Source organism: Cololabis saira, chromosome 8 (assembly GCF_033807715.1).
Source record: "Cololabis saira isolate AMF1-May2022 chromosome 8, fColSai1.1, whole genome shotgun sequence".
NCBI classification, from domain to species: domain Eukaryota; kingdom Metazoa; phylum Chordata; class Actinopteri; order Beloniformes; family Belonidae; genus Cololabis; species Cololabis saira.
The window spans coordinates 46,330,102-46,353,828 of NC_084594.1; the positions used below are offsets into that span (position 1 = coordinate 46,330,102).

The 23,727-nt window shown below is 44.8% G+C and overlaps 1 protein-coding gene across 2 annotated transcripts in view; it reads right to left on the reverse strand.

Moving 5' to 3' along the window:
* LOC133449049 (dihydropyridine-sensitive L-type skeletal muscle calcium channel subunit alpha-1-like) overlaps nucleotides 1–23,727 on the reverse strand; it is a 74,407-nt gene that overhangs the window by 33,293 nt on the left and 17,387 nt on the right. For both annotated transcript variants that reach the window (XM_061728140.1, XM_061728141.1), the window contains exons 8-23: nucleotides 22,437–22,582; nucleotides 22,237–22,318; nucleotides 21,760–21,920; nucleotides 17,853–18,078; nucleotides 16,542–16,749; nucleotides 13,565–13,685; nucleotides 13,360–13,474; nucleotides 9,659–9,761; nucleotides 9,502–9,571; nucleotides 9,291–9,423; nucleotides 8,582–8,711; nucleotides 8,235–8,294; nucleotides 6,334–6,440; nucleotides 990–1,077; nucleotides 801–908; nucleotides 671–723 (exon numbers count right to left, since the gene is read on the reverse strand). In XM_061728140.1, the coding sequence (XP_061584124.1) occupies nucleotides 671–723; nucleotides 801–908; nucleotides 990–1,077; nucleotides 6,334–6,440; nucleotides 8,235–8,294; nucleotides 8,582–8,711; nucleotides 9,291–9,423; nucleotides 9,502–9,571; nucleotides 9,659–9,761; nucleotides 13,360–13,474; nucleotides 13,565–13,685; nucleotides 16,542–16,749; nucleotides 17,853–18,078; nucleotides 21,760–21,920; nucleotides 22,237–22,318; nucleotides 22,437–22,582 (1,911 nt within the window). The remainder of the gene's footprint in view (nucleotides 1–670; nucleotides 724–800; nucleotides 909–989; nucleotides 1,078–6,333; nucleotides 6,441–8,234; nucleotides 8,295–8,581; nucleotides 8,712–9,290; nucleotides 9,424–9,501; nucleotides 9,572–9,658; nucleotides 9,762–13,359; nucleotides 13,475–13,564; nucleotides 13,686–16,541; nucleotides 16,750–17,852; nucleotides 18,079–21,759; nucleotides 21,921–22,236; nucleotides 22,319–22,436; nucleotides 22,583–23,727) is intronic.

Genomic DNA, 23,727 nt, shown 5'->3' on the forward strand with positions numbered 1-23,727 from the left:
TCTTTGCTACTGCAGACCATATAACGGAGCCCTTATATTCTTGACCTGCTCTATTGCTGTTCCTGACATTGATAGATGCAGCCGTGGGTCACCAATAAGAATACTTCTCCAGCCAAAAGTAATGCATTTTGTTTTAGAGATATTCAGGACCAGTTTGTTATTTTTCACCCAGCTAGATACCCTCTCTAGATCTTGATTCACAATGGTTTCTAGTTCATTTATAGTTGAGGCAGTGCTGTACAGTGTTGTGTCATCTGCATACATAACTACAGTGGAATTTTGTATTACGAGAGGTAGATCATTTGAGTAAAGTAAAGGGCCAAGGCAGCTCCCTTGTGGAACTCCACAGCTGATCTGCTTAAAATCGGAAAAGCTACCATTAAAAAAGATGACACTTGTCAGAGAAGTATTGAACTCCTGTTTATGTCTTTAGTAACTAATGTTAAGACTTGTTTTTTAAAAGGGTGATTTTTCCTTTTTTCTGTTACTGATATTATTATACTCCTGTTGTCTGGCCAAATGCATACAGGGTTGCGTCAGGAAGGGCATCCAGCGTAAAACTGGGCCGAAAAGGTTGAGAGAAAATATTTTTCTGCACAAAGAAGTGTTCAAAGTTAGTCATTCATGTGTTTAACCACATAAAAAAGAATGAATGCAAAATAATCCGTACTTGCACGTTTCCTCAGTCATCTGGTCTGGATCAGTGCAGGAATAGAATTTGCCCTGGACAGAAAACAAGTTAAGGTTTTGTTCAGAGATTGTAACCTGATGAATGACATTAAGTGCTCTCCTCTACTCACTTTGAAAAGTTGGACTCCGATACAAGCGAACATGAAATCCAGCAGCATTGTAACCAAGACGATGTTTCCAATGGTCTTGATGGCAACAAACACGCACTGAACCACGTGCTGAAAAGAAAAAAGGGATTTTACGGTTACAGAGGAGGAATGGTGTCCCTGTGTGGAAGTGTGCTCAGCCACTGTTCGTACCTTCAGTCCTTTGGCCCGGTTGATGGCCCTCAGGGGCCGCAGGACTCTCAACACTCGGAGGATCTTGACGACTGAGATGGCACTGGATCTAGAAGACAGAAACAGAGGGACATTTTTGGTTGACGGTGGGATTTCTTGTGGAACTGTTAAATACATTTTCAAACCGTTTCTGTAACAATAGACTGTATAAAAAAAACGGGAGGAACCGCCTGTGATTTTTTGTGATTTATTGAAGATTTTATTTCGAACATGCATGACAAAAAAAGAGTAAAAAGAGTAAAAAAACAGAATACAAATAGAGTATACTGTATATATATATATATATATATATATATATATATATATATATATATACATACATACATATGTATACTTTACTATAATACTACAATATAATAGAGAACAATAGACAGCAATGGTATAACAATATACTTGAATAACTATATAGTAGTAGATATGCTATATACAGTATACACTGGTTCATGTCTTGGACACTCAGGTGAAGAGGGGCTGATCAACTGATCACCACCTGGTGGTGAGTTGGATGCGCTGGCGGAGGAGGAGGTTGGACAGACCGGGCAGACCCAAACGGATTGTGAGGGTCTGTTGGGAACGTCTGGCTGAGCGCTCTGTCAGGGACATCTTTAACTCTCACCTCCGAGAGAACTTCTCTCAGATCCTTGGCAGATATCAGAAAGACGGGCCGATATTCGCATTGAGACGGCCGTGTCACCAGGTGGGACGGAAAGGAAGAGCTGGGTGTCATCAGCATAGCAGTGGTAGGAAAAGCCATGAGAGCTGATGATTTCACCTAGTCTGCCCATTTTTGGATTAGCCAGAACTGGATTGGAGCTGAGTCAGCTCTGCCCAGCCGTCCCAAAAAAGGCTTTGATTAAAAAAAAGGCTTTAAATAAACTCTTCAGAACCCCACTGGTGATGTCACAGGGTTTGTCCAGTTCTTTTTATACACTCTATTAGCACAATCGAGGTCAGGCTTTTTCCATCCAGTGCCTCCGATGACTCTCAAGCAGAGCTGGGCTCCCTGTAATCATATCTTATAGCCCTGGTAACCAATGTGGGATTCAAGATGTGCAATGTTTCTAACTTGGTCAAAGAGGTTGGCGCCATCTTTAATTAAGACCTCATGACTCTTCTTCAAGGGCGGTGGGATCTACTGACCACTTACTTTTAAGTATCCTGAAGAGATTATTAAAAATAGGGGAGGTTGAGCTTCCTCAACCATAAACTGTGGAAATAGGTTGTCTCTGAATGTCAGTCTAGCCTCCAGTTTGTATCTGAATCCCACTTTGAGGCCCCTCTATGCAGGATTACCAGTTCTGACCATATGGGGCCACACACATCAGTGCTGTCAGTATGTCATGGTTTGGTTCTTTAAGGACCCAAGTGCAGGAGACAGAGGGAGGCTGGAGGCAGGAGTTCTCAAAAACAAAGGGGTTTAATCCAAAAGGGCAAAAGCAAAGCACTGCAGAGCAGGATAAAATACAAAAACCAGGAACAGGAACAAAAACCACGAGGAGACATGGAGGAGAGAACAGTACGGACCGACAGGGAACCAAGGAATGACAAGACAAGATATACTGAAGGGATAACGAGACACAGGTGCAGACACAATCAGGGCAGATGGGACACAGGCGGGGCAAGACAGAAACTGAAAGTTACAAACACTGGGGGGGAAGTGTCAAAACCTGACAGTACCCCCCCCTCAAGGGACAGATCCCAGATGTCCCCAGAGTCCTAACCCAGGGTGGGCGGAGGGGTCCTGGAGGAGGGCCCAGGCCACACACGGCCAAAGCTCCGGGGGCCGCCCTCGGGACCGAGCAGACCAGCGAGAGAGCTCGGGGGGGCGTCCCCGAGGCCTAGGCCTGGGTCTTGGCGGGGGGCGTGACGGGGATTCCTGGAGGGACTCGGGAACCTGACGGGACTCGGGAACCTGACAGGGCTCGGGAACCTGACGGGGCTCGGGAACCTGACGGGGCTCGGGAACCTGACGGGGCTCGGGAACCTGACGGGGCTCTTGGACGCCTCAGGAACAGAGGGCTGCGGGACCGCCTCAGGAACAGAGGGCTGCGGGACCGCCTCAGGAACAGAGGGCTGCGGGACCGCCTCAGGAACAGAGGGCTGCGGGACCGCCTCAGGAACAGAGGGCTGCCGGACCGCCCCAGGAACCGAGGGCTGCGGGACCGCCTCAGGAACAGAGGGCTGCGGGCCCGCCTCAGGAACAGAGGGCTGCGGGACCGCCTCAAGAAAAGAGGGCTGCGGGACCGCCTCAGGAACAGAGGGCTGCGGGACCGCCTCAGGAACAGAGGGCTGCGGGACCGCCTCAGGAACAGAGGGCTGCGGGACCGCCTCAGGAACAGAGGGCTGCGGGACCGCCTCAGGAACAGAGGGCTGCGGGACCGCCCCAGGAACCGAGGGCTGCGGAACCGCCTCAGGAACCGAGGGCTGCGGAACTTCCTCAGGAACCGAGGGCTGCGGGGCCGCCTCAGGAACAGAGGGCTGCGGGACCGCCTCAGGAACAGAGGGCTGCGGGACCGCCTCAGGAACAGAGGGCTGCGGGACCGCCTCAGGAACAGAGGGCTGCGGGACCGCCTCAGGAACAGAGGGTTGGGGACCGCCTCAGGAACAGAGGGCTGCGGGACCGCCTCAGGAACAGAGGGCTGCGGGACCGCCCCAGGAACCGAGGGCTGCGGAACCGCCTCAGGAACCGAGGGCTGCGGAACTTCCTCAGGAACCGAGGGCTGCGGGACCGCCTCAGGAACAGAGGGCTGCGGGACCGCCTCAGGAACAGAGGACTGCGGGACCGCCTCAGGAACAGAGGACTGCGGGACCGCCTCAGGAACAGACTGCGGGACCGCCTCAGGATCCGGAGTCGGGGCTGACAGGAGGCGGGGAGCCGGAACAGGGGCTGACAGGAGGCGGGGAGCCGGAACAGGGGCTGACAGGAGGCGGGGAGCCGGAACAGGAGCAGACAGCATGCGGGGAGCCGGGACAGGAGCAGACAGCATGCGGGGAGCCGGAACAGGAGCAGACAGGATGCGGGGAGCCGGAACAGGAGCAGACAGGATGCGGGGAACCGGAACAGGAGCAGACAGGATGCGGGGAACCGGAACAGGAGCAGACAGGATGCGGGGAACCGGAACAGGAGCAGACAGGATGCGGGGAACCGGAACAGGAGCAGACAGGATGCGGGGAACCGGAACAGGAGCAGACAGGATGCGGGGAGCCGGAACAGGAGCAGACAGGATGCGGGGAGCCGGAACAGGAGCAGATAGGATGCGGGGAGCCGGCGTCGGGGGGCAGAGGATCCCCGGAGCGGCCTGAGTGGGAACCCGGGTCCGAGGCGCCGGCTGCGGGGGTACCCGGGTCCGAGGTGCCGGCTGCGGGGGTACCCGGGTCCGAGGTGCCGGCTGCGGGGGTACCCGGGTCCGGGGCGCTGGCCCCCCCTCAAGGGACAGATCCCAGATGTCCCCACAGTCCACATCCAGGGCGGGCTGGGGGGGAACACGGGTCCTCGGAGCTGGCTGAGGGGGGGCACGGGTCCTCGGAGCTGGCTGAGGGGGGGCACGGGCAGGCTCCAGGCTCCTGGGCCCACCCAGAGCCAGGGGTGTTCCCCAAAAGGGGTTCCAATACTCCTCCTGGCGCAAAAACTCCATAAAGGTTAGGTAGTCTCCCGCTGGGTCCACCTGGTCGGTCTGTTCTGTCATGGTTTGGTTCTTTAAGGACCCAAGTGCAGGAGACAGAGGGAGGCTGGAGGCAGGAGTTCTCAAAAACAAAGGGGTTTAATCCAAAAGGGCAAAAGCAAAGCGCTGCAGAGCAGGATAAAATACAAAAACCAGGAACAGGAACAAAAACCACGAGGAGACATGGAGGAGAGAACAGTACGGACCGACAGGGAACCAAGGAATGACAAGACAAGATATACTGAAGGGATAACGAGACACAGGTGCAGACACAATCAGGGCAGATGGGACACAGGCGGGGCAAGACAGAAACTGAAAGTTACAAACACTGGGGGGAAGTGTCAAACCCTGACACAGTACTGTGTTGAAAAAATCGATTTTCTGATTATAAATCAATTCTCACATTAATGCCTAAAAATCAATTCATATGTGTAAAGATCTTTTTTTTTTCTTTGATTTTTTTTTCTCTCATTATAACTTTTGTTATTTTTTTATTTATGCCCAAAAAAGGAATGTTTTATTGGACACAAGAATAACTAGTGCCATGTTTTTTCCTTTAAAGGTATGAAAAAATTTATGTTTTCAGTTATAATTGCATAAATTGTCTATATTTCTTTGCTTTATATACTGTCTTGGGGTTACATTTGCATAAAATGCTAAAAACCAAATTCTCATAAATGGGAAAAAATAAAACTGATTTCATCCGTCTCTGTTTCCTCCCTGGATCTGTTTGGTAATTCTGCCACACGATGTTTCTGAAAGCAGTTCTATCAGCATTCTGGGAGCTGATTGGTCCTTACAGCATCATTAGCTGCAATACTTGCTGTTGAATCTCAATATAATACTAGTATTAATATGTTGCAGAACTACAGTCATATCATTCATGCAACAGCTTTAAAAAACAGTTTTAATAATATCAACCCAAATCAATATCGGAATCGAATTGGATCGAATCAAAGCGTGATAATCGATTCTGAATCTTAACAATTGGCATCGAATCAATTCTTGACATTTGAATCGATCCCCAGCCCTACTAATGAGTGCTGAATCACAGTGAGCTTAGATTTAACTGTCTGAATTTAAAAGAAAATAGTGTTTGCAGTGTCTTTAAAAAACATTGTTGGATGTTTCAGTATCACATGCTTGTGTTTATGGATCTGGTGTAAAACAGAGAGTTTAAATTCTGTTTTTAGCAGCATTCAGAAATACTGGTCAGCATTTACACCGGTATGCATCAAGCAGCCACAAGATTCGACCACAACAACCGTTATAAAGGCAGACCGGTAATATTAAGACATTGCTTTTGAAAGAAAACTCTGTTCTCTGTGTTCTTTGAGAACCATGTTCTCCTACAGAAATTCAGACCCTGAATTGGAAGTGAGTAGAGCTGATGCATGGATGGATGTATGGAGTGTAATGGTTATTGTGTAATTGTAATACCATTTATCTATTTTTTATCAGAAACCTTTGATTAGCATCACTTGTATGCATTCATTTCATTTTGGCTGTTAGTTGTTGATAGCTAAAGCAGCAGAGACCCGATACTAGGGTCATTCCCCTCAGATATACAATATGCAACAGAGCGAGCAGCAGGACGTTTACTTGATGAGAACAGATGAAGTTCATTTCCAGACTCCACTTACTCCATGCCCATGGACAGCAGGGATACACTGACCACCAAAAGATCCAAGATGTTGAACGAGTTTCGACAGAAAGACCCTTCGTGAAGAATAGCACCATATGTGGTCATCTGTAAAAGAATAACAAACCAGTTTAAATACAAATATAAACAAATGTCTTTTACAAGAGACATGGAGGAGGGGGCTTGAGGGGGTTTGGTTGCTTTTGGGTGGGGCTCTGCTGTTATTTTTTTATTTTTTTATTTTCTTTTTTGTATATTGTTGATACTGATATATTAATTGATAAATGAGTATGTTTATATCAGTGTATATAAGTGTGAGGATGTGTTATTATTGATATTCATATAACATTTGTTTATGTGTATGTGTATGTGTGTGTATATGTATATATATGTATATATATATATATATATATATATATATATATATATATATATATATATATATATATATATATATATATATATATATATATTTATATATACGTACATGCACGAAAATCGGTACACACCTGTATCATGTCGCAACTTAAAGAAAAGTCTCTTGGCTCCATGGCCGAAACCAAGCAGGAAGTCGGCCATTTTGAATTAATCGTGTAATTTTGGCGCAATTTATGCCATTTCTTCGGCCGCTTCTTCGTCCAAACTGTAACGTGCACCCAGGTGTGTTATACATCAAAATCTGCGTCTCCATCCTGCGACGATGCACATTACTTTTAGCAGTCAAAAGCGTTACGGTGGCGATGATAGACGCCAAAAAGCGCGCCCCCCCTTCATCTAATTGGTCCATATTTGATGGTTCCTCAAAAGTCACCAAATTGTTCACGCAAGCCTGGCCTGCCGATAAATTTGATATTTAATGGTTTGCATTAATGGGCGTGGCCTAATGGCTCAACAGCGCCCCCTAGAAAACTTCGTACATCAAGCCCCACAATACGGTTTGACTTACATGCACGAAAATTGGTACACATCTGTATCAAGTCGCAACTTAAAGAAAAGTCTCTTGGCGCCATGGCCGAAACCCAACAGGAAGTCGGCCATTTTGAATTAATCATGTAATTTTGGCGCAATTTATGCCATTTCTTTGGCCGCTTCCCAGCCCGAACTATAACGTGCACCCAGGTGTGTTATACATCAAAATGTGCGTCTCGATCCTGCGACGATGGGCATTACTTTTTATCTCAGTCAAAAGCGTTACCGTGGCGACGATAGATGCCAAAAAGCGCGCCCCCCTTCATCTGATTGGTCCATATTTGATAGTTCCTACTTTCTGCCATAACTTTTGAATGGTTTGACATAAAGACTCGTGCTGTCATCCGCTAAATGTCCAGGCCTGAAGAATCTACATGCAACTCATACAAGCTTCCACTGCAGCCTGAACGTGCACAAGGGTGCGAGGGCCCGTTCATCGCTGCTTGCAGCTTTAATTTGTTTTTTAATCTATTTTTTAATTGTATAAAAAATGTTTTTTATTGTTTTGATGATGGTAATGGTTCAGAGGTCACAGAAATGTATGTATCTAATATGATACATCTGGCATTTAGGGGTTAATATTTTGTGGACTTTTTCAGGTTAGAGGATGGTGTGAGGGACAAACAAAACCCAGCTAGTTTAAATAATAATAATAACAGTAATAATAATAACAGTAATAATAATGATAAAGAAAAAGACTTGGATTATATTTGGTCGGACTCAGCTTTCTATCCCAACTGGGGACCTCTCTTCAGAAAAAAATGTGAAATAGATTATTTCAGTTTAGTTAAGTATAAAAGCCAGGCGATTCATACACTTTCTTTTTTAAAGATACAACTGTCTTTAGTTATTCCGGACTTTTAAAATAAAGGAGCAACACAATCCCAAAGAGTTGATGGATAAAAGAATATAAATGTAAATATGTTTTGCTACCTTTAGAACGATTTCCGCTGTGAACACGGAAGTGAAGACAATATCAGCGTAGGCCAACACCTGGAACATCACATTATTCATATTAATTAACTGCAAAAGACAATCTGATATATGATCAATATACAAATATACAAAATGAAGCCCCCATCTTTAATTTCTTTTTTTCTTAATCAATTCCGATGTTGATTTGTAGCTGTGTTTGGATCATTGTCCTATCACGTGACTCAGTTTCAGCTGAACTTAGCTGTCAGGCAGAGCAAGACCCACAATAATAAAAAAGATGTTTCATTCGTTTTTACACAAAAAAGAGGAGGTACTAACTCTTCCCCTTAACTGTACATTCTCACCAGGTTCCTGAAGGACATGGGGTCGATGGGATCCTCAGCAGCTAAAGAAATGGATGACAGCAGGATGAAGAGCAGGATGATGTTGGTGAAAGTAGTCGCATTGATGATTCGATGGCAGAGCTTCCGAAACCTGAAAATGTTAAGATATAAATTAAACGTCACAATGGATCAAATATGAGGCCTCCTGAATAGATGGGATCCATGTCAAAGGTTATTGGCACATGTGTGAGGGAGAGGGAGAAAGGTCAGTCCGGTCTCCTTACTCACCACAACCATGACAACACTGTATATATCTTTTCAGGCGTTTACAAAATCTGACTTGAGCAAGGTTGTTTTTAGTTTTTAGGGGTCTAATGCACGGTTCTTTTTGAGGGGCCCCACTAATGTAAAAACTGCAGTGAAATTTGGAGAGTTCAAACCTTTTTTCAATGATCTGTAGTGATGTCAATCTGTTACACCTTAAAAAGTTACTAGAAAACAAAGACAAACAGAATATCTAACAATACATTTGTGAGAAAAACTAGCCCTGCCCTAAGTTACTAACTCCTCACTCCTCGGTCTCTGTGGAGGGAGCATTTATCAGCAGAAGGACCTTTTGGATAATACCAACTGTCATAAGCTTTTCAAAGTATGGGAGGAGTCTGCTTTCTACATGATTTCTATACTAACTACATTTCATTCAGAAACACAACAGTAGGCAGCTCCTTACTTGTTCTGAGGCCCAAAGATAAAAAAAGAGCTGGCTTCTGGCATGGGCACGGCTTCCTCCTTTAGCTGCAGGTCGGCCATGGGACGAGGTCTTGGACTTTCTGGAATATCAGGGTCCTCCTCCTCATCATCACCTTGCCAAAGTGGAAACGGTTGTTTCTTAATTCTGACTTCAAGATCTTAAAAATGTTGAAGTAGGCGTTAGGGTTTACCTGGAAAGTCTGCTGGCGGGAAGGGGTCTTTGATCTCATTGACATTTGATTCAAACTCATCAATTTTGAGCTGCAGATTTGAAAATATATGATTGAAAGACAACACAGTAGAGGTAATGACTTTACATTTTTTTTAACTTGCTGTTGGGTAGCCCACCTTGGCAGTTGTCGGGATGCCCTCTACACCTTTAGCTCTTTGCTCTGCCAGCTTCTTTGCCAGATTTGCTTTCTCTTCTGAAGCCTTGTCAGACATGTTAACCCTATAGAGAGACAAAGAACTGGTTTAGCTAGTTGTTGTCCCCTATCTCTAAGGGAGAGTCCGCACACCCTGCGGAGGAAGCAAATTTTTGGTGCTTGTATTTTTGCTTGCAATCTTGCTCTTTCCATCACTACTCACAGCTTGTGACCATAGGTGAGGGAAGGAACATAGACCGACTAGTAAATTAAATTAGGCTCAGATCCTTCTTCACCAGAGGATTTCATCTCTGCTTTTTGCAGATGATTTTGTCCTGTTGGCTTCATCGGACCGGGACCTTCAGCATGTGCTGGGGTGGTTTGAGGCCGAGTGCAACGTGGCAGGGATGAGAAAAGAGTCCTGCCTCAGGTGGAGGAGTTCAAGTATCTCTGGGTCTTGTTCATGAGTGAGGGAATGATGGACAGAGCGTGAGATTGACAGATGGATCGGTGCAGTGTCCGCAGTTATGCGGTCGATGTACCAGACCGTTGTGGTGAAGAAGGAGCTGAGTCGAAAGGCAAAGCTCTCGATTTACCGGTCAATCTACGCACCTACCCTCACCTATGGTCATGAACTTTGGGTAATGACGGAGGATAAGATGGCGGATACAAGCGCCAGAGATGAGTTTCCTCCGCAGGGTGGTTGGACGCTCCCTTAGAGATGAGTTTCCTCCCCAGGGTGGCTGGACGCTCCCTTAGAGATGAGTTTCCTCCCCAGGGTGGCTGGACGCTCCCTTAGAGATAGGGTGAGGAGTTCGGTCACCCGGGAGGAGCTCGGAGTCGAGCCGCTGCTCCTTCACATAGAGAGGAGTCAGCTGAGGTGGCTTGGGCATCTGTACCGGATCCTCCTGGACGCCTCCCTAGGGAGGTGTTCCAGGCATGTCCCTCCTCCCTAGGGAGGTGTTCCAGGCATGTCCCTCCGGGAGGAGACCCCGGGGAAGACCCAGGACACGCTGGAGCGACTATGTCTCTCGACTGGCCTGGGAACGTCTCGGACTCCCCTCGGAAGAGCTGGAGGAAGTGTCTGGGGTAAAGGAAGTCTGGGCATCTCTGTTGAGACTGCTGCCCCCGCGACCCGGTTACGGATAAGCGATGGAAAATGGATGGATGGATGGATCCTTCTTCACCAAGACAGATAGTTGCAGAGTCTACATCAATGCGAATGCTGCACTGATCCACCAAATTTGGAGGTGCTCATTTTCTTCCCAGCCGCTTCCCATTGAGCTGTGAACTGTTCCAGCGAGCATTGCAGGTCTTGGCCTGATGAAACCAACAGTACCTGTATCTGCATCTGCAAAAAGTAGAGACCCAATTCTGAGGCCACTAAACCATACCCCCTTCGGTTCTTGACACTGCCTTGAAATTCTGTCCATGAAAACAATGACCAGAATCTGTGACAAAGGGCAGCCTTGGTGGAGTCCAATATTTGACTATCAGATGGACCCTCCTCTTCAGTACCCCTGAAAAGACCCTACCAAGGATGGTGAGGAGTGTGATCCCCCAGTAATTGGAGCACAAATATCCCTTCTTAAAGAGGGGGACCACCACCCAGACTGCCAATCCAGAGGCACCATCCCTGATATCCACGCAATGTTGCACAGGCACGTCAACCAAGACAGTCCCACAACATCCAGAGCGGGAACGGGACCTTCTTAACCATGTCAGAGATAGGAGACTCCACCTCTAAGTTCAAAGGCTCTGCTTCTTCATAAGAAGATGTGTTAATGGGATTGAAGATGTCCTCAAAGTATTCACTCCAATGACACAACATCCCGAGTCGAGGTCAGCAGTGCATCATCCCCACTATACACAGTATTGATGGTGTATCGCTTGCCCCTCCTGAGCCACTGGATGATGGACCAGAATCTCTCCGAAGTCATTCGGAAGTTGTTCTCCATGGTCTCTCCAAACTCCTCCCATGCCCAGGTTTTTGCCTCAGCAACTGCCAAGCCCTGTTTAGCTTGGCCTGCCAGTACCTATCAAATGCTTTTGGAGTCCCACAGGCCAGGAAGTCCTTATAGGACTCCTTCAGCTTGATGGCACCCTGGCCCTTACCACTGATGTCCACCAGGACATTCGGGGATTACCACCAAGAAAGGCACCGACAACCTTACAGCCACAGCTACGGTTGACTGCATCAACAATGGAGGTGTGGAACATTGTCCACTCCGACTCAATGTCTCCCACCTTCCCCGGGATGTGGTTGTGCCAGAGATGGGAGTTGAAGCTCTCTCTGACAGGAGACTCTGCCAGACCTTCAAAATACGTTTGGGCCTACCATGTCTTAAGCCTGATTCAAGGTTTTGCGTTAAACCAATGCAGAGCCTACGCCGTTGCCGTGACGCCGTTGCAGTGACGCCGTTGCAGTGACGCCGTTGTGAACTCTTCGGACTTCTACGTCACTCCATTTCGCTGTGGTGCAATATCCCCCAGAGCACTAGTTGATACTTTGTTTAGCTTCCGGCTTTTCCGGTCACAGTGAATCAAAAAGATAAGGACAACTATTGTGCAAAAAACCAAAACCCAAACAACCCAAAAAAAAAAAATCACACACACACGAAGAAAAGAGCACTGAAAGTTCACTACTGCTTCACGAACCGGAACCGGAACCGGAAATACGTTGCTACCAAGCAAACCAATCACAGCCCTCTCAGTGTGCGTTGGGTCGTATTTCCATTTTTTGGGAGGTTCACATCAGGCTACGGCATAGGCTACGGAGAGACTCCCGCGTAGCCGCGTACCCTACGGCGTAGGTTTAACGCACAACCATAATTCAGCCTTTACTGGTATCCTCCCCCACCACCGGAGCCAACTCACGACCTAGGGTGTCCTGGTGCCAAATGCACATGTGGACATCATTATGCTTTAATGTCGTGTTTGTAATAGCCAATCCGTAGTATTGTACAAGTACAAAGTGTAGTACAAAAGTCCAAGAACAAAACACTGCTCGGATTCAGATCAGAGGGGCTCTGATCTGAAGAACTAATGCTGTTTTGAAGTCACACCAAATACTGATAAATTTACAATTTTCTTCTGTTTGCTCACCTTTCATTTTGTACATAATGTAAAAATAAAAATTTTAGATTCCTAAAATAATAATAATAATAATAATGACTTGGATTTATATAGCGCCCTTCTAGGCACCCAGAGCACTTTACAGAAATCATTATTCATTCATACACATCCTCACTGGTGGTGGTAGCTACATTTGTAGCCACAGCTGCCCTGGGGCAGACTGACAGAAGCGTGGCTGCCATATCGCGCCTAACGGCCCCTCCGACCACCACCAACATTCACACACATTCATACACATTCACACGGGGCAAGGTGGGTAAGGTGTCTTGCCCAAGGACACTACGACAGAAAACTGGGACAGAGCGGGGTTCGAACCTCCGACCTTCGGATCATTGGACGACCCGCTCGTCCAATGAAGGTTTGTCTTGACTTAATCATTACTACTAATCGTGAGTTATGCATAATAATATTTTGATTAGTCGCAAACTGAATATATATATATATATATATATATATATATATATATATATATATATATATATATATATATATATATATATATATATACATGTGTTTTAATATGTTTTACTTTTACCATTGCATACTCACCGGAGAGCTTTTTTGCGATTTTTCTCTTCAGCTTTCTCTTTTTGCGCTAAAGTCAAAGACTCAGCCTCAGCCAAGTTATCAACAGCGATGGCCAGGAAGACATTCAGAAGGATAACTGAATGAGTCAAAGATTATAAGTGATCAAACTGTAAAGGATCAGGGAGTTGGTCAGACATACATGTAAATGTTTGCTTAAGAAGGATACAATTTCCACAAACAAAGAGGATAATGAAGTAGATGCTGACAAGGATGCCCGGCATGGAGGGACCCCCGTGAGCCATGATGCCATCATACATGACGGTGTTCCAGTCCTCACCTGTAAGGATCTGATACACAGGGGTTTATAAGTAATAAATGGTTTTCTGTTCATAAACTTTGAAACATTTTTTATCATACTAATTCTTACTATTCATATTTCTCTTTAATCCTTGGCGCACATGGTTCATATGAATAATTTAACAATGTTATCAGAGATAAGGTATAATACGACATATAAATTGTAGATATTTCTGTGGTGAGGAACCTTTCGAATGTGTACCATACAGTAACCAAGAAAAGTTTAACTGAAGGCTGTTGAAGTTAAACCTTTGGCTGAGCCTGCAGCTTTGGCTGGTGACCAACAGGACAATGAGATGTATTAAGATTGACAAAGAGCGGGGAGACATTCAAATTGAACTAAGCTGAAAGACTACATAACTCAGCAAGGACAGAGAAAAACAGCGTGAATTAGAGCGGTAAATAGACAATTGGTGGCACACATGGAAACCCCAGCAGATGAGTCCTGACAACAAGGAAAACATAGGTTTAAATGGTTATATACAGAGCAGTGCAAGATAATATAACAATTTCAATTCAATTTCATTTATATAGCGTCTAATACAACAAAAGTTGTACTTTCCAGAGACCCTGACCCTGGGTCTCTGGAAAGAGCCTAGAGTCAACTTTTGTTGTATTAGACGCTATATAAATAACATTGAATTGAATTGAATTGGTTTCTCTCCATGGGGTCGCCCCAGGAGATTACTGGTGTCCACATATTGATTTGACATATATTTTGAATTACATGGGATTCCTAACGATCACGCTTCCTTTACCTTGAGTCATTTCAGGACTCTTCCAGGTTCACTAACTGGACCACTATCTGATATCGCCCCACCACACTTGGCTACCTGTTGTTTGCATGTCTATGCCGCTAAGCTTGTTCAATCCAAAGATGTCTGTGACAGGCCCATTGATCAACAGATCTGATCAGAATGAATTTAAAGTAACCTTAGTTAGCATCATAGGTTAGTAGACGCTAATTGTAGCTAAAATAGCTAACGTATGGTAACTGAACTAAGGTGGACGTGTCCAGCCTGCTTCCCTACCTGCTACCCATTTACCCACTTTGGGATTAACCAGGGCTGGCCAGTGTCAGTTCCCACAACATGGGGCCATGCAAGACAACACTGCTTGGGTCTTTTGTAGATAAAAGTTCTACGAACAATTTTGGAAACCATCACAATAATTTATTGCATGAGGTTGAAGCATGACTGTTTCCTGCGGTTTTCCTGAAGAACCAGACTACATTTGAAGTCTGTTTCTCAAGTGTTCTACTGCAGGGGTCTTCAACCTTTTTTAGCCCAGGGGACCCCTTGGATGAGAGAAAAACAGAGCAGGTCCCGCTTGTAATTCTGATTTTTTCCCTTTTTTTTAATGTGTCAAGTTTTAAGCCTGGTTTATAATAACTTTTGAATGTGTTTTATTCTGCTTATATCACCTTATTAACCAATTCCTGACTGTGTTATTAGCTACAGGTGTTTATGGTTGATGAAACTTTGGCCTCATCAGACGTGGAAGGAGTAACGTTAGGCCGAGCTGTAACGTTACAATCTCCAGCTTTAGGCTTCGTTATTGTCACTAATTTATCCATCCGGTCGAACTAACGTTAAATATGAAATAGCCAAGTCAATTTCGCAACAAATTTTCTTTGCTTAAACAACTAGCTAGCTTGTTTTTGTTTTTCTTTTGTCCATGTTGCAGCATCCTTTGCCGGACACCGGAACCTGCAGCGTGGGAGTGAGGGGGGCAGGGTAACAGCCTGGGCAGGCGGGGGAGAAGGTTTGTCCGTCAAGACTCCTCTCCTTGGCCCTGCCCCTTTTCAACCCTTCCCCGACCCTGCACCCCAACCTGGGACTTGCTGATTGGGCCGGAGCTTTGGGAGCTGCGTGCTGGCCTGCGGTCCCCACCCCCGGTCATCCCGTTACTGCTTCCACCTGCCTGCTGTGCTGTTGCCGTCCCTGACCCACCAGTCTGGCCCTCGGCAGGAGGGTCCCCCCTTACGAGCCTGGTCCTGCTCAAGGTTTCTTCCCTCCTAAAGGGGAGTTTTTCCTTGCCACTGTTTGGCTTAAGGTTTTTCTCCCACTAGGGGAGTTTTTACCTGCCATTGTTTATGTAATAACTGCTCGGGGGTTCATGTTCTGGGTATGGGTCTCTGGAGACAACTCTGTTGTATTAGACGCTATATAAATAAAATTGAATTGAATTTAATTGAATTGAATTGTTTTTCCGCTCTGAAAGTTGACATTAGTGTATAATAGTTGTAAGAGCCATTTGTGTTGTTTTACAAAATGTGTTTATCTTTTGTTTTTGGTCAGCCTTCTGTCCACTAAGGGGAGTAATGATACAATCAATTGGGCACGGTCTATTTAATCAGGGTGTAATCACACACAGGTGACTGTGTGGAGGCAAAAGTTTTTTGACCGTGCGTTCGGGCGAATGGAAGAAGTAAGAAATAGCAGGTGGATATTTATGTTTGTTTATTTTATGTTTACAAAGGTTACATACCTGGTTGAACACTAAGGAATAAAATTATATTGGAAACATTGGAACATTGGAAAAGGCTTGTTTTTGCACACGTCATACTGAACCCTAATCACAGCCAGGTTGTAGACTAAATGGTTATTGTCAAAAGTAGATTATTATCGCCTGTTAATGGAGTTCTCAATTATATATCCTAACTTCTTTTGAAGTTGGAGGACCCCCTGTACAGTAGTACCTCCACGGCCCCCCTAGGGGTCGCGGACCCCCGGTTGAAGACCCCTGTTCTACTGAATATTCAACCAAGAACGTTTTAGGTTTCATTAAAATTTACATAACATTTCCTTTAGGAACATTGGTGCCAATAAAAACCCTCCTTATACCTGAAACACGGTGATGAGGGCCTGGGGGAAGCTGTCGAAGGTGCTGCGAGGTTTGGGTTTATCAGGGAAGTTGAATTTTCCACCAAACACCTGCATGCCCAGCAGGGAGAAGATAACAATGAAAAGGAAAAGCAGCAGCAAGAGGCAGGCTATGGAGCTGATGGAGTTCAGGAGGGAAGCCACCAGATTGCTGAGAGACGTCCAGTATCTGGAAAAACAATATCAACTCATCGGTGTCCTGCTCATCTGCTCATCTTCAACCACAAACATTGACTCCAACAGAGAAATTGAAACTTAGAGTTGAATTTTGAAATTAATAGCATTGGCATGTTTACTGTCCAACTGTGAACTATTCTAATCTACAAGTGAAAACATCATAAAAAGATGAGAATGTGTTATGCAACACACATAAACGACAATTCAGTTTGCTTGGTGTCACCAGTACCTGAGTTGTAAAAATAAATCAGGGGGGATGGTGGATTTTATCATATGGGGACAGATAATTTGTGCTGATTACACATAATATAATATATTACAAATAATAGCAGTGACCAAAACAGCTGCAGAAATACTGCAGGAATGACATAGCAGCAGTTAAATGCAGCCTTCTGTAAGCTTTAAATATCCACTGGGCTTACATCAAATACATCAAAACACAACAATAAAAAACACTTTTCTGAACTTATCAATATGACTCTGTCCTTCACAGGATAAGTAAAATGGATCACTGCAAAAACTCAATATATGAGAATATTTGTCTTATTTCTAGTTAAAATGTCTCATTTTAGTAAAAAAAATCTCATTACACTTAAAACAAGACTCATCACTGGAAAAAACAACAATTTTCACCTGTTTCAAGTAGATTTTCACTTAAAATAAGTAGAAAAATCTGCCAGTGGAACAAGATATTTTTTTGCTTGTAATGAGAAGATAAATCTTGTCCCACTGGCAGATTTTTCTACTTATTTCAAGTGAAAATTTACTTGAAACAGGTGAAAATTGTCAAATAAGTTATTTTTCTGGTGTTATTTTTCTGGTGATGACTCTAAATGTTGAAATAGCAGTAAAACCACATTCATTGATGAAATGACATAAGGGATGGAAAGGAGGGATGGCAGTTTTACAGGGGGGATGATTTGGACCGTTTTTATTTCAGGGGGGGATGCCATCCCCCCTCATCCACCCTCAACTCCAGTACTGGGTGTCACCCCCTGATGTTTGGAACCTTTTCAGCTTGTTTATGTGTGTGAACAGAAAATGTAATAGTTGCTGTCAACATTGATGTTATACATGTGTTCAGAGGATCCTCACCTGGTAACTTTCAGCAGGCGAAGCAGCCGTATGCAGCGCAGCACAGAGATACCCATCACTGACATGACGCCCATGTGGACGAGGATGAGCTCGAAAACCCCCGTGCTCACCACAAAGCAGTCAAAGCGGTTGAAAAGAGACATGAAGTAGGTGGGGAGCCCCAAAGCGTACATCTTCATGAACATCTCCAGGGCAAACATGGACAGAAGCAGCTTGTTGGTGTTGTCTTTCAATTGATTTGTTAGTGGAAAAAGATGAGAGAGATAATAAGGTTCAATCAGATTATGAAGAGTTGTTAAGAGAGAGTTATCTCTGTAAGAACTGGAATTAAAAGACATTAATAAACGCAGGCTATAAAAAGGAACATTGTTTTATTCAGAGGTGCTGACAAGTACTAAAATTTATACATATGAATTTTATTTAATTTGACCCACCTATTCTACTCATGGGCCAACAATAGGCTTGAACAATAAAAAAAAAAATCATAGATTTGAGCTCACTTAATAAGTCCACTTGTATTATTTGTCATTTTAGCAAACCTGTGCGGATTAGTACAGTAATTCTACCACAGCAAATTTACCTGGATTAGTTTTTGTACTATCAAATCTACACAGATTAGCTGTTGTGCTAGCAGACCGAAGCATTTAGTTATCATTTCAGTGAATCTAAGCAGTTTAGTTGCTGAACTAGTGAACATATGAGGATTAATTAGGGCCCGAGGACTAACAGTGCGAAGGCCCTATTGTATCTGTAGGAATTTCTATTCTTTCTTCTGATAAAATGAGGGCCTTTTTTCCCCCTAAACGTGCCCCAAAAGTCACCAAATTTAGCACGCAAGCCAGGCCTGGTGAAAAATGTGATATTTAATGGTTTGCATTAATGGGCGTGGCAAAATGGCTCAACAGCGCCCCCTAGAAAACTTTGTGCCTCAAGCCCCACAATACGGTTTGACGTACATGCATGAAAACAACTTAAAGAAAAGTCTCTTGGAGCCATGGCCCAAACCGAACAGGAAGTCGGACATTTTGAACATTTTGAATTAATTGCGTAATTTTGGCGCAATCTATGCCATTCCTTCGACAGTTAATACGGCCCGAACCGTAACGTGCACCCAGGTGTGTTATACATCAAAATATGCGTCTCCATCCTGCGACTACGCGCATTACTTTTCTCTTTCAAAAGTGACACCAGACGCTAAAAAGCGCGCCCCCCTTCATCTGATTGGTCCATATTTGCTAGTTCCCCAAAAGTCACCAAATTTTGCACGCAAGCCAGGCCTGGTGATAAATTTCATATTTCATGGTTTGCATTAATGGCCGTGGCCTAACGGCTCAACAGCGCCCCCTAGAATACTTTTCTCTGCCATAACTTTTGAACGGGTTGTGATAAAGACTCGTGGGTGGTGTCATCGGACTTGGTTTTGAGTCCTTGAACATAATTGGTGCAAATTAGCCCTGCCCCTTTTTCTGATTGGTCGATATTTGATAGTCCCTATTTTCTACCATAACTTTTGAATGGGTTGTGATAAAGAGTTGTGGGTGGTGTCATCGGACTCGGTATTGACTCCTTGACCTTAATTGATGCAAATTAACCTCTGAAGGAGGTTAATTGAAACCAACTTTTTCGTTTAATTTCACCAGCTCAAATCCTCGTATTACGCCCAGACTACATTTAATGCGACACAACTCGCTGACGCTGCGCCATACATCCATGCGCTGCGCACGTTAAAGGGGGAAGAAAGAGGCGGCGGATATGTTTGTTTTGTAACATGCCATGCTCAGGCAGTCTGCAATGGCCCAGACGGGAGACACATGTAGTTCAGTGCTTAACTTTTATTTTTAATCCACGCTATATTCTTCTGGTCCGTTCTCTATGTTCCCCCTCTAAAGCCAAAATTATTGTTCCGCGTTAAATCGACGCAGAGTCTACGCCGCTCTCCGGCGAGGGCGGAGAGCGCCGGAGAGCCGGCCGGCCAGATAGTTCCTACTTTCTGCCATAATTTGAATGGTTTGGTATAGAGAGTGGGTGGTGTCATCCACTAAATGTCCAGGCCTGAAGAATCTACATGCAAGTCATACAAGCTTCCACTGCCACCTGAACGTGCACAAGGGTGGAGGACCGTTCATCGCTGCTTGCAGCTTTAATTAGGGCCCGAGCACCTTCAGTGCGAAGGCCCTATTGTATCTGTAGGAACCGTAACGTGCCCCCAAGTGTGTTATACATCAAAATATGCGTCTCCATCCTGCGACAACACGCATTACTTTTCTCTTTCAAAAGCGTTACCGTGGCGACGCTAGACGCCAAAAAGCGCACCCACCCTTCATCTGATTGGTTCAGACAGAAAAAACTTTGCGCCTCAAGCCCCATAATACGGTTTGACGTACATGAACGAAAATCGGTACACACCTGTATCATGTGGCAACTTAAAGAAAAGTCTCTTGGCTCCATGGCCGAAACCGAACAGGATGTCGGCCATTTTGAACATTCTGAATTAATCGCGTAATTTTGGAGCAATATATGCCATTCCTTCGAGAATTAATACGGCCCGAACCGTATCGTGAACCCAGATGTGTTATACATCAAAATGTGCGTCTCCATCCTGCGACTACCCGCATTACTTTTCTCTTTCAAAAGTGTTACCGTGGCGACGCTAGACACCAAAAACCGCGCCCCCCTTCATCTGATTGGTCCATATTTTTATAGTTCCCCAAAAGTCACCAAATTTTGCATGCAAGGCAGGCCTGGCGATAAATTTGATATTTCATGGTTTGTATGAATGGGCGTGGCAAACTGGCTCAACAGCGCCCCCCGGAAAATTTTGTGCCTCAAGCCCCACAATACGGTTTGACGTACATGCACGAAAATCGGTACACACCTGTATCATGTCGCAACTTAAAGAAAAGTCTCTTGGCGCCATGACCGAAACCGAACAGGAAGTCAGCCATTTTGAATTAATTGTGTAATTTTGGCGCAATTTATGCCATTCCTTCGGCAATTAATACGGCCCGAACCGTATCGTGAACCCAGATGTGTTATACATCAAAATGTGCGTCTCCATCCTGCGACTACCCGCATTACTTTTCTCTTTCAAAAGTGTTACCGTGGCGACGCTAGACGCCAAAACGCGCGCCTCCCCTTCATCTGATTGGTCCATATTTGATAGTTCTCCAAAAGTCACCAAATTTTGCATGCAAGCCAGGCCTGGCGATGAATTTCATGGTTTGCATTAATGGGCGTGGCCTAACAGCTCAACAGCGCCCCCTAGAATACTTTTCTCTGCCATAACTTTTGAATGGTTTGACATAAAGCGTCGTGAGTGGTGTCATGAGACTCGGTATTGAGTCCTTGACCATAATTGGTGAAAATTAGCCCCGCCCCTTCTTCTGATTGGTTGTCCCTATTTCCTGCTATAACATTTGAATGTTTTGACATAGAGAGTCGTGGGTGGTGTCATGGGACTCGGTATTGAGTCCTTGACCTTTATTGGGCTGAATTAGCCCCGCCCCTTCTTCTGATTGGTCGTCCCTTTTTTCTGCTATAACTTTTGAATGGTTTGACATAGGAAGTCGTGGGTGGTGTCATTTCTGATATGCTTATGGGGGACGGTGGCCGTGAGTGCGAGGGCCCGTTCATCGCTGCTTGCAGCTTTAATTGTCTTTGTGATTCTATGCAAATTAGCTGTTGTACTGGCAAATCTATACTTGTTGTATTTGTGAACGTGACAACCAAATGACAACCACAACCTCATGTCATGGAAGGACAAAATTTGCATTAGAAAAGATAAAACACTTGATAATATTAACATCTTTACGTTTCCCCGCTTTATATGCACCTTAATACACCTTAAAACTGGATGGAACAAAGTGCCAAAGTCAGGTCTTTAAGAGGAGGTAACCTTTGCTCTGACCTTGCCAGTTGGTGAGTCTCTCAGACTGCTTGTGATGTTCTGTCGCTATGGCCAGCGTGTTGAGGAAGACGAGGATGATCACCCACCAGCGGAAGAGCTTGGACTTCACGTATCCTCTACATTTACGCCTCAACCAGCGATTCCACTTACGAGCCAGTTTGCTAAAAAAAAGAAAGAGAAAAACGTGTGGAAAATGACCAACTAAATAACCGAAACCTGTGCTTTTTCTTCGTAAGGAGGAAAGATTTCAACAACTTTGATGGAAATTATCACCCGCTTCAGAGTGTTTGATATTGTTACTTCTTCAAATTTAAGGTACTAGAGGGTAGTGGAAGGACCTTAACACGAGAAACCTATACAGCAAAGCATGGTGGAAGCAGCATCATACTATTGGGGTGTAGAACTATATGCCCCCATGTGGTCAGAGGTGGTATTGCATCATAGAGTGGAGTATAAAAGGTTATATGCATGACTGACTAGTAATAGATGATGAGCTGCATGGTAGTCATCTTGCCAACGCTGCCGCATTCAGAGTCTCCATTTTCCATAGACAGCAAGCCTGCACAAAACATGGACACACACAACGATTCTGACAATTTCACCCAACCTAAAAGGATAAATCAGGGAAATGTTACAGACCAACATGGGAGATGGGAGTTGCTCTCATCCTGTCTCACCTTGTCTGTCCTGGTCATTGTCTATGACTTCAGCCTGAGTGATCCAGTCCATGTAACCTTTGAGATCCTCATCAAGCTGCTGGGTTTCTCGTAGTTTCTGAAACTCTCCTCGGGACTTGGCCTTCTCTCGTTCTTTTGTGAACTCACTGGTGGGAAATCAGACAAACAAATCTGAGAGGGAGAGAAAATGCTCAAGCATAATGTGAATAACAGAGATGTGTGTGAGAAAAGATGGAACAAAAGTAAACTGTGAGTATCCTCGTCCTCTGCTTTGGCTCTAGAAGACAGTGTTTGAGTCTTTCACTGATACATGCTCTCTTTTTTTTACTTTTCCTTGGTTTTGTTTTTGCACCAAAGTCACTCCACCAGGTTTTTATTTTAAAAAGGTTTAAAATCTAAACCTTCACCAACAGACAAAGACAGAGACAGACAGAGAAAAAATGGGGGGGCAGACCAGCACAACAAACTACAAGAACGATGGACAACAATAATGGCGGGGTGATGGGCAGCGCTCAGTGGATGATGTTATAGCAGCATATCCACGATGAAGCTCTGTTTTAGACCAGCTGCTCTAGTCTGGTCCTGCAGCTGAAGTTACGACTACTGGCCCTAACACACAAGAGCTTACACTAACTAGAGGTTTACTAACACTAACAAGAGGTTTACTAAACACTAACTAGAGGCTTTACTAAACAGAAAGGTTTTAAGTTTGGTTTTAAAGGTGGAGGTGGTGTCAGCCTCCTTAACCCAGATTGGAAGTTGGTTCCATAGTAGTGGTGCCTGATAGCAGAACGCCCGCCCTCCAAATCTACATTTGGATACTCTAGGAACTACGAGTAAACCTGAACTCCGAGAATGGAGAGCTCTGCCAGGAACATAAGGCACCATCAGGTCTTGTAAATACTGCGGAGCTAAGCCGTTTTGGGCTTTAAACACAAGTAATACAATTTTGAATTGGATTCTGAATTTTATGGGTAGCCAATGGAGCGACGCAAACACTGGAGAGACGTGGTCTCTCCTGCTGATTCCTGTCAGCACTCGTGCTGCTGCATTTTGGATCAGCTGGAGCCTATTCAGCAAATTACTTGGACATCCTGCTAACAACACATTACAGTAATCTAGTCTAGAAGATACAAACGCATGAACTAGTTTTTCTGCATCACTCTGCAAGAGGATTTTCCTAATCTTTGCGATAATATGGAGATGAAAAAATGCTATTTGACAAAGCAGATTAATATTTGGTTTAAATGACAAATCCTGATCAAAAACAACACCAAGGTTTCTCACAGTT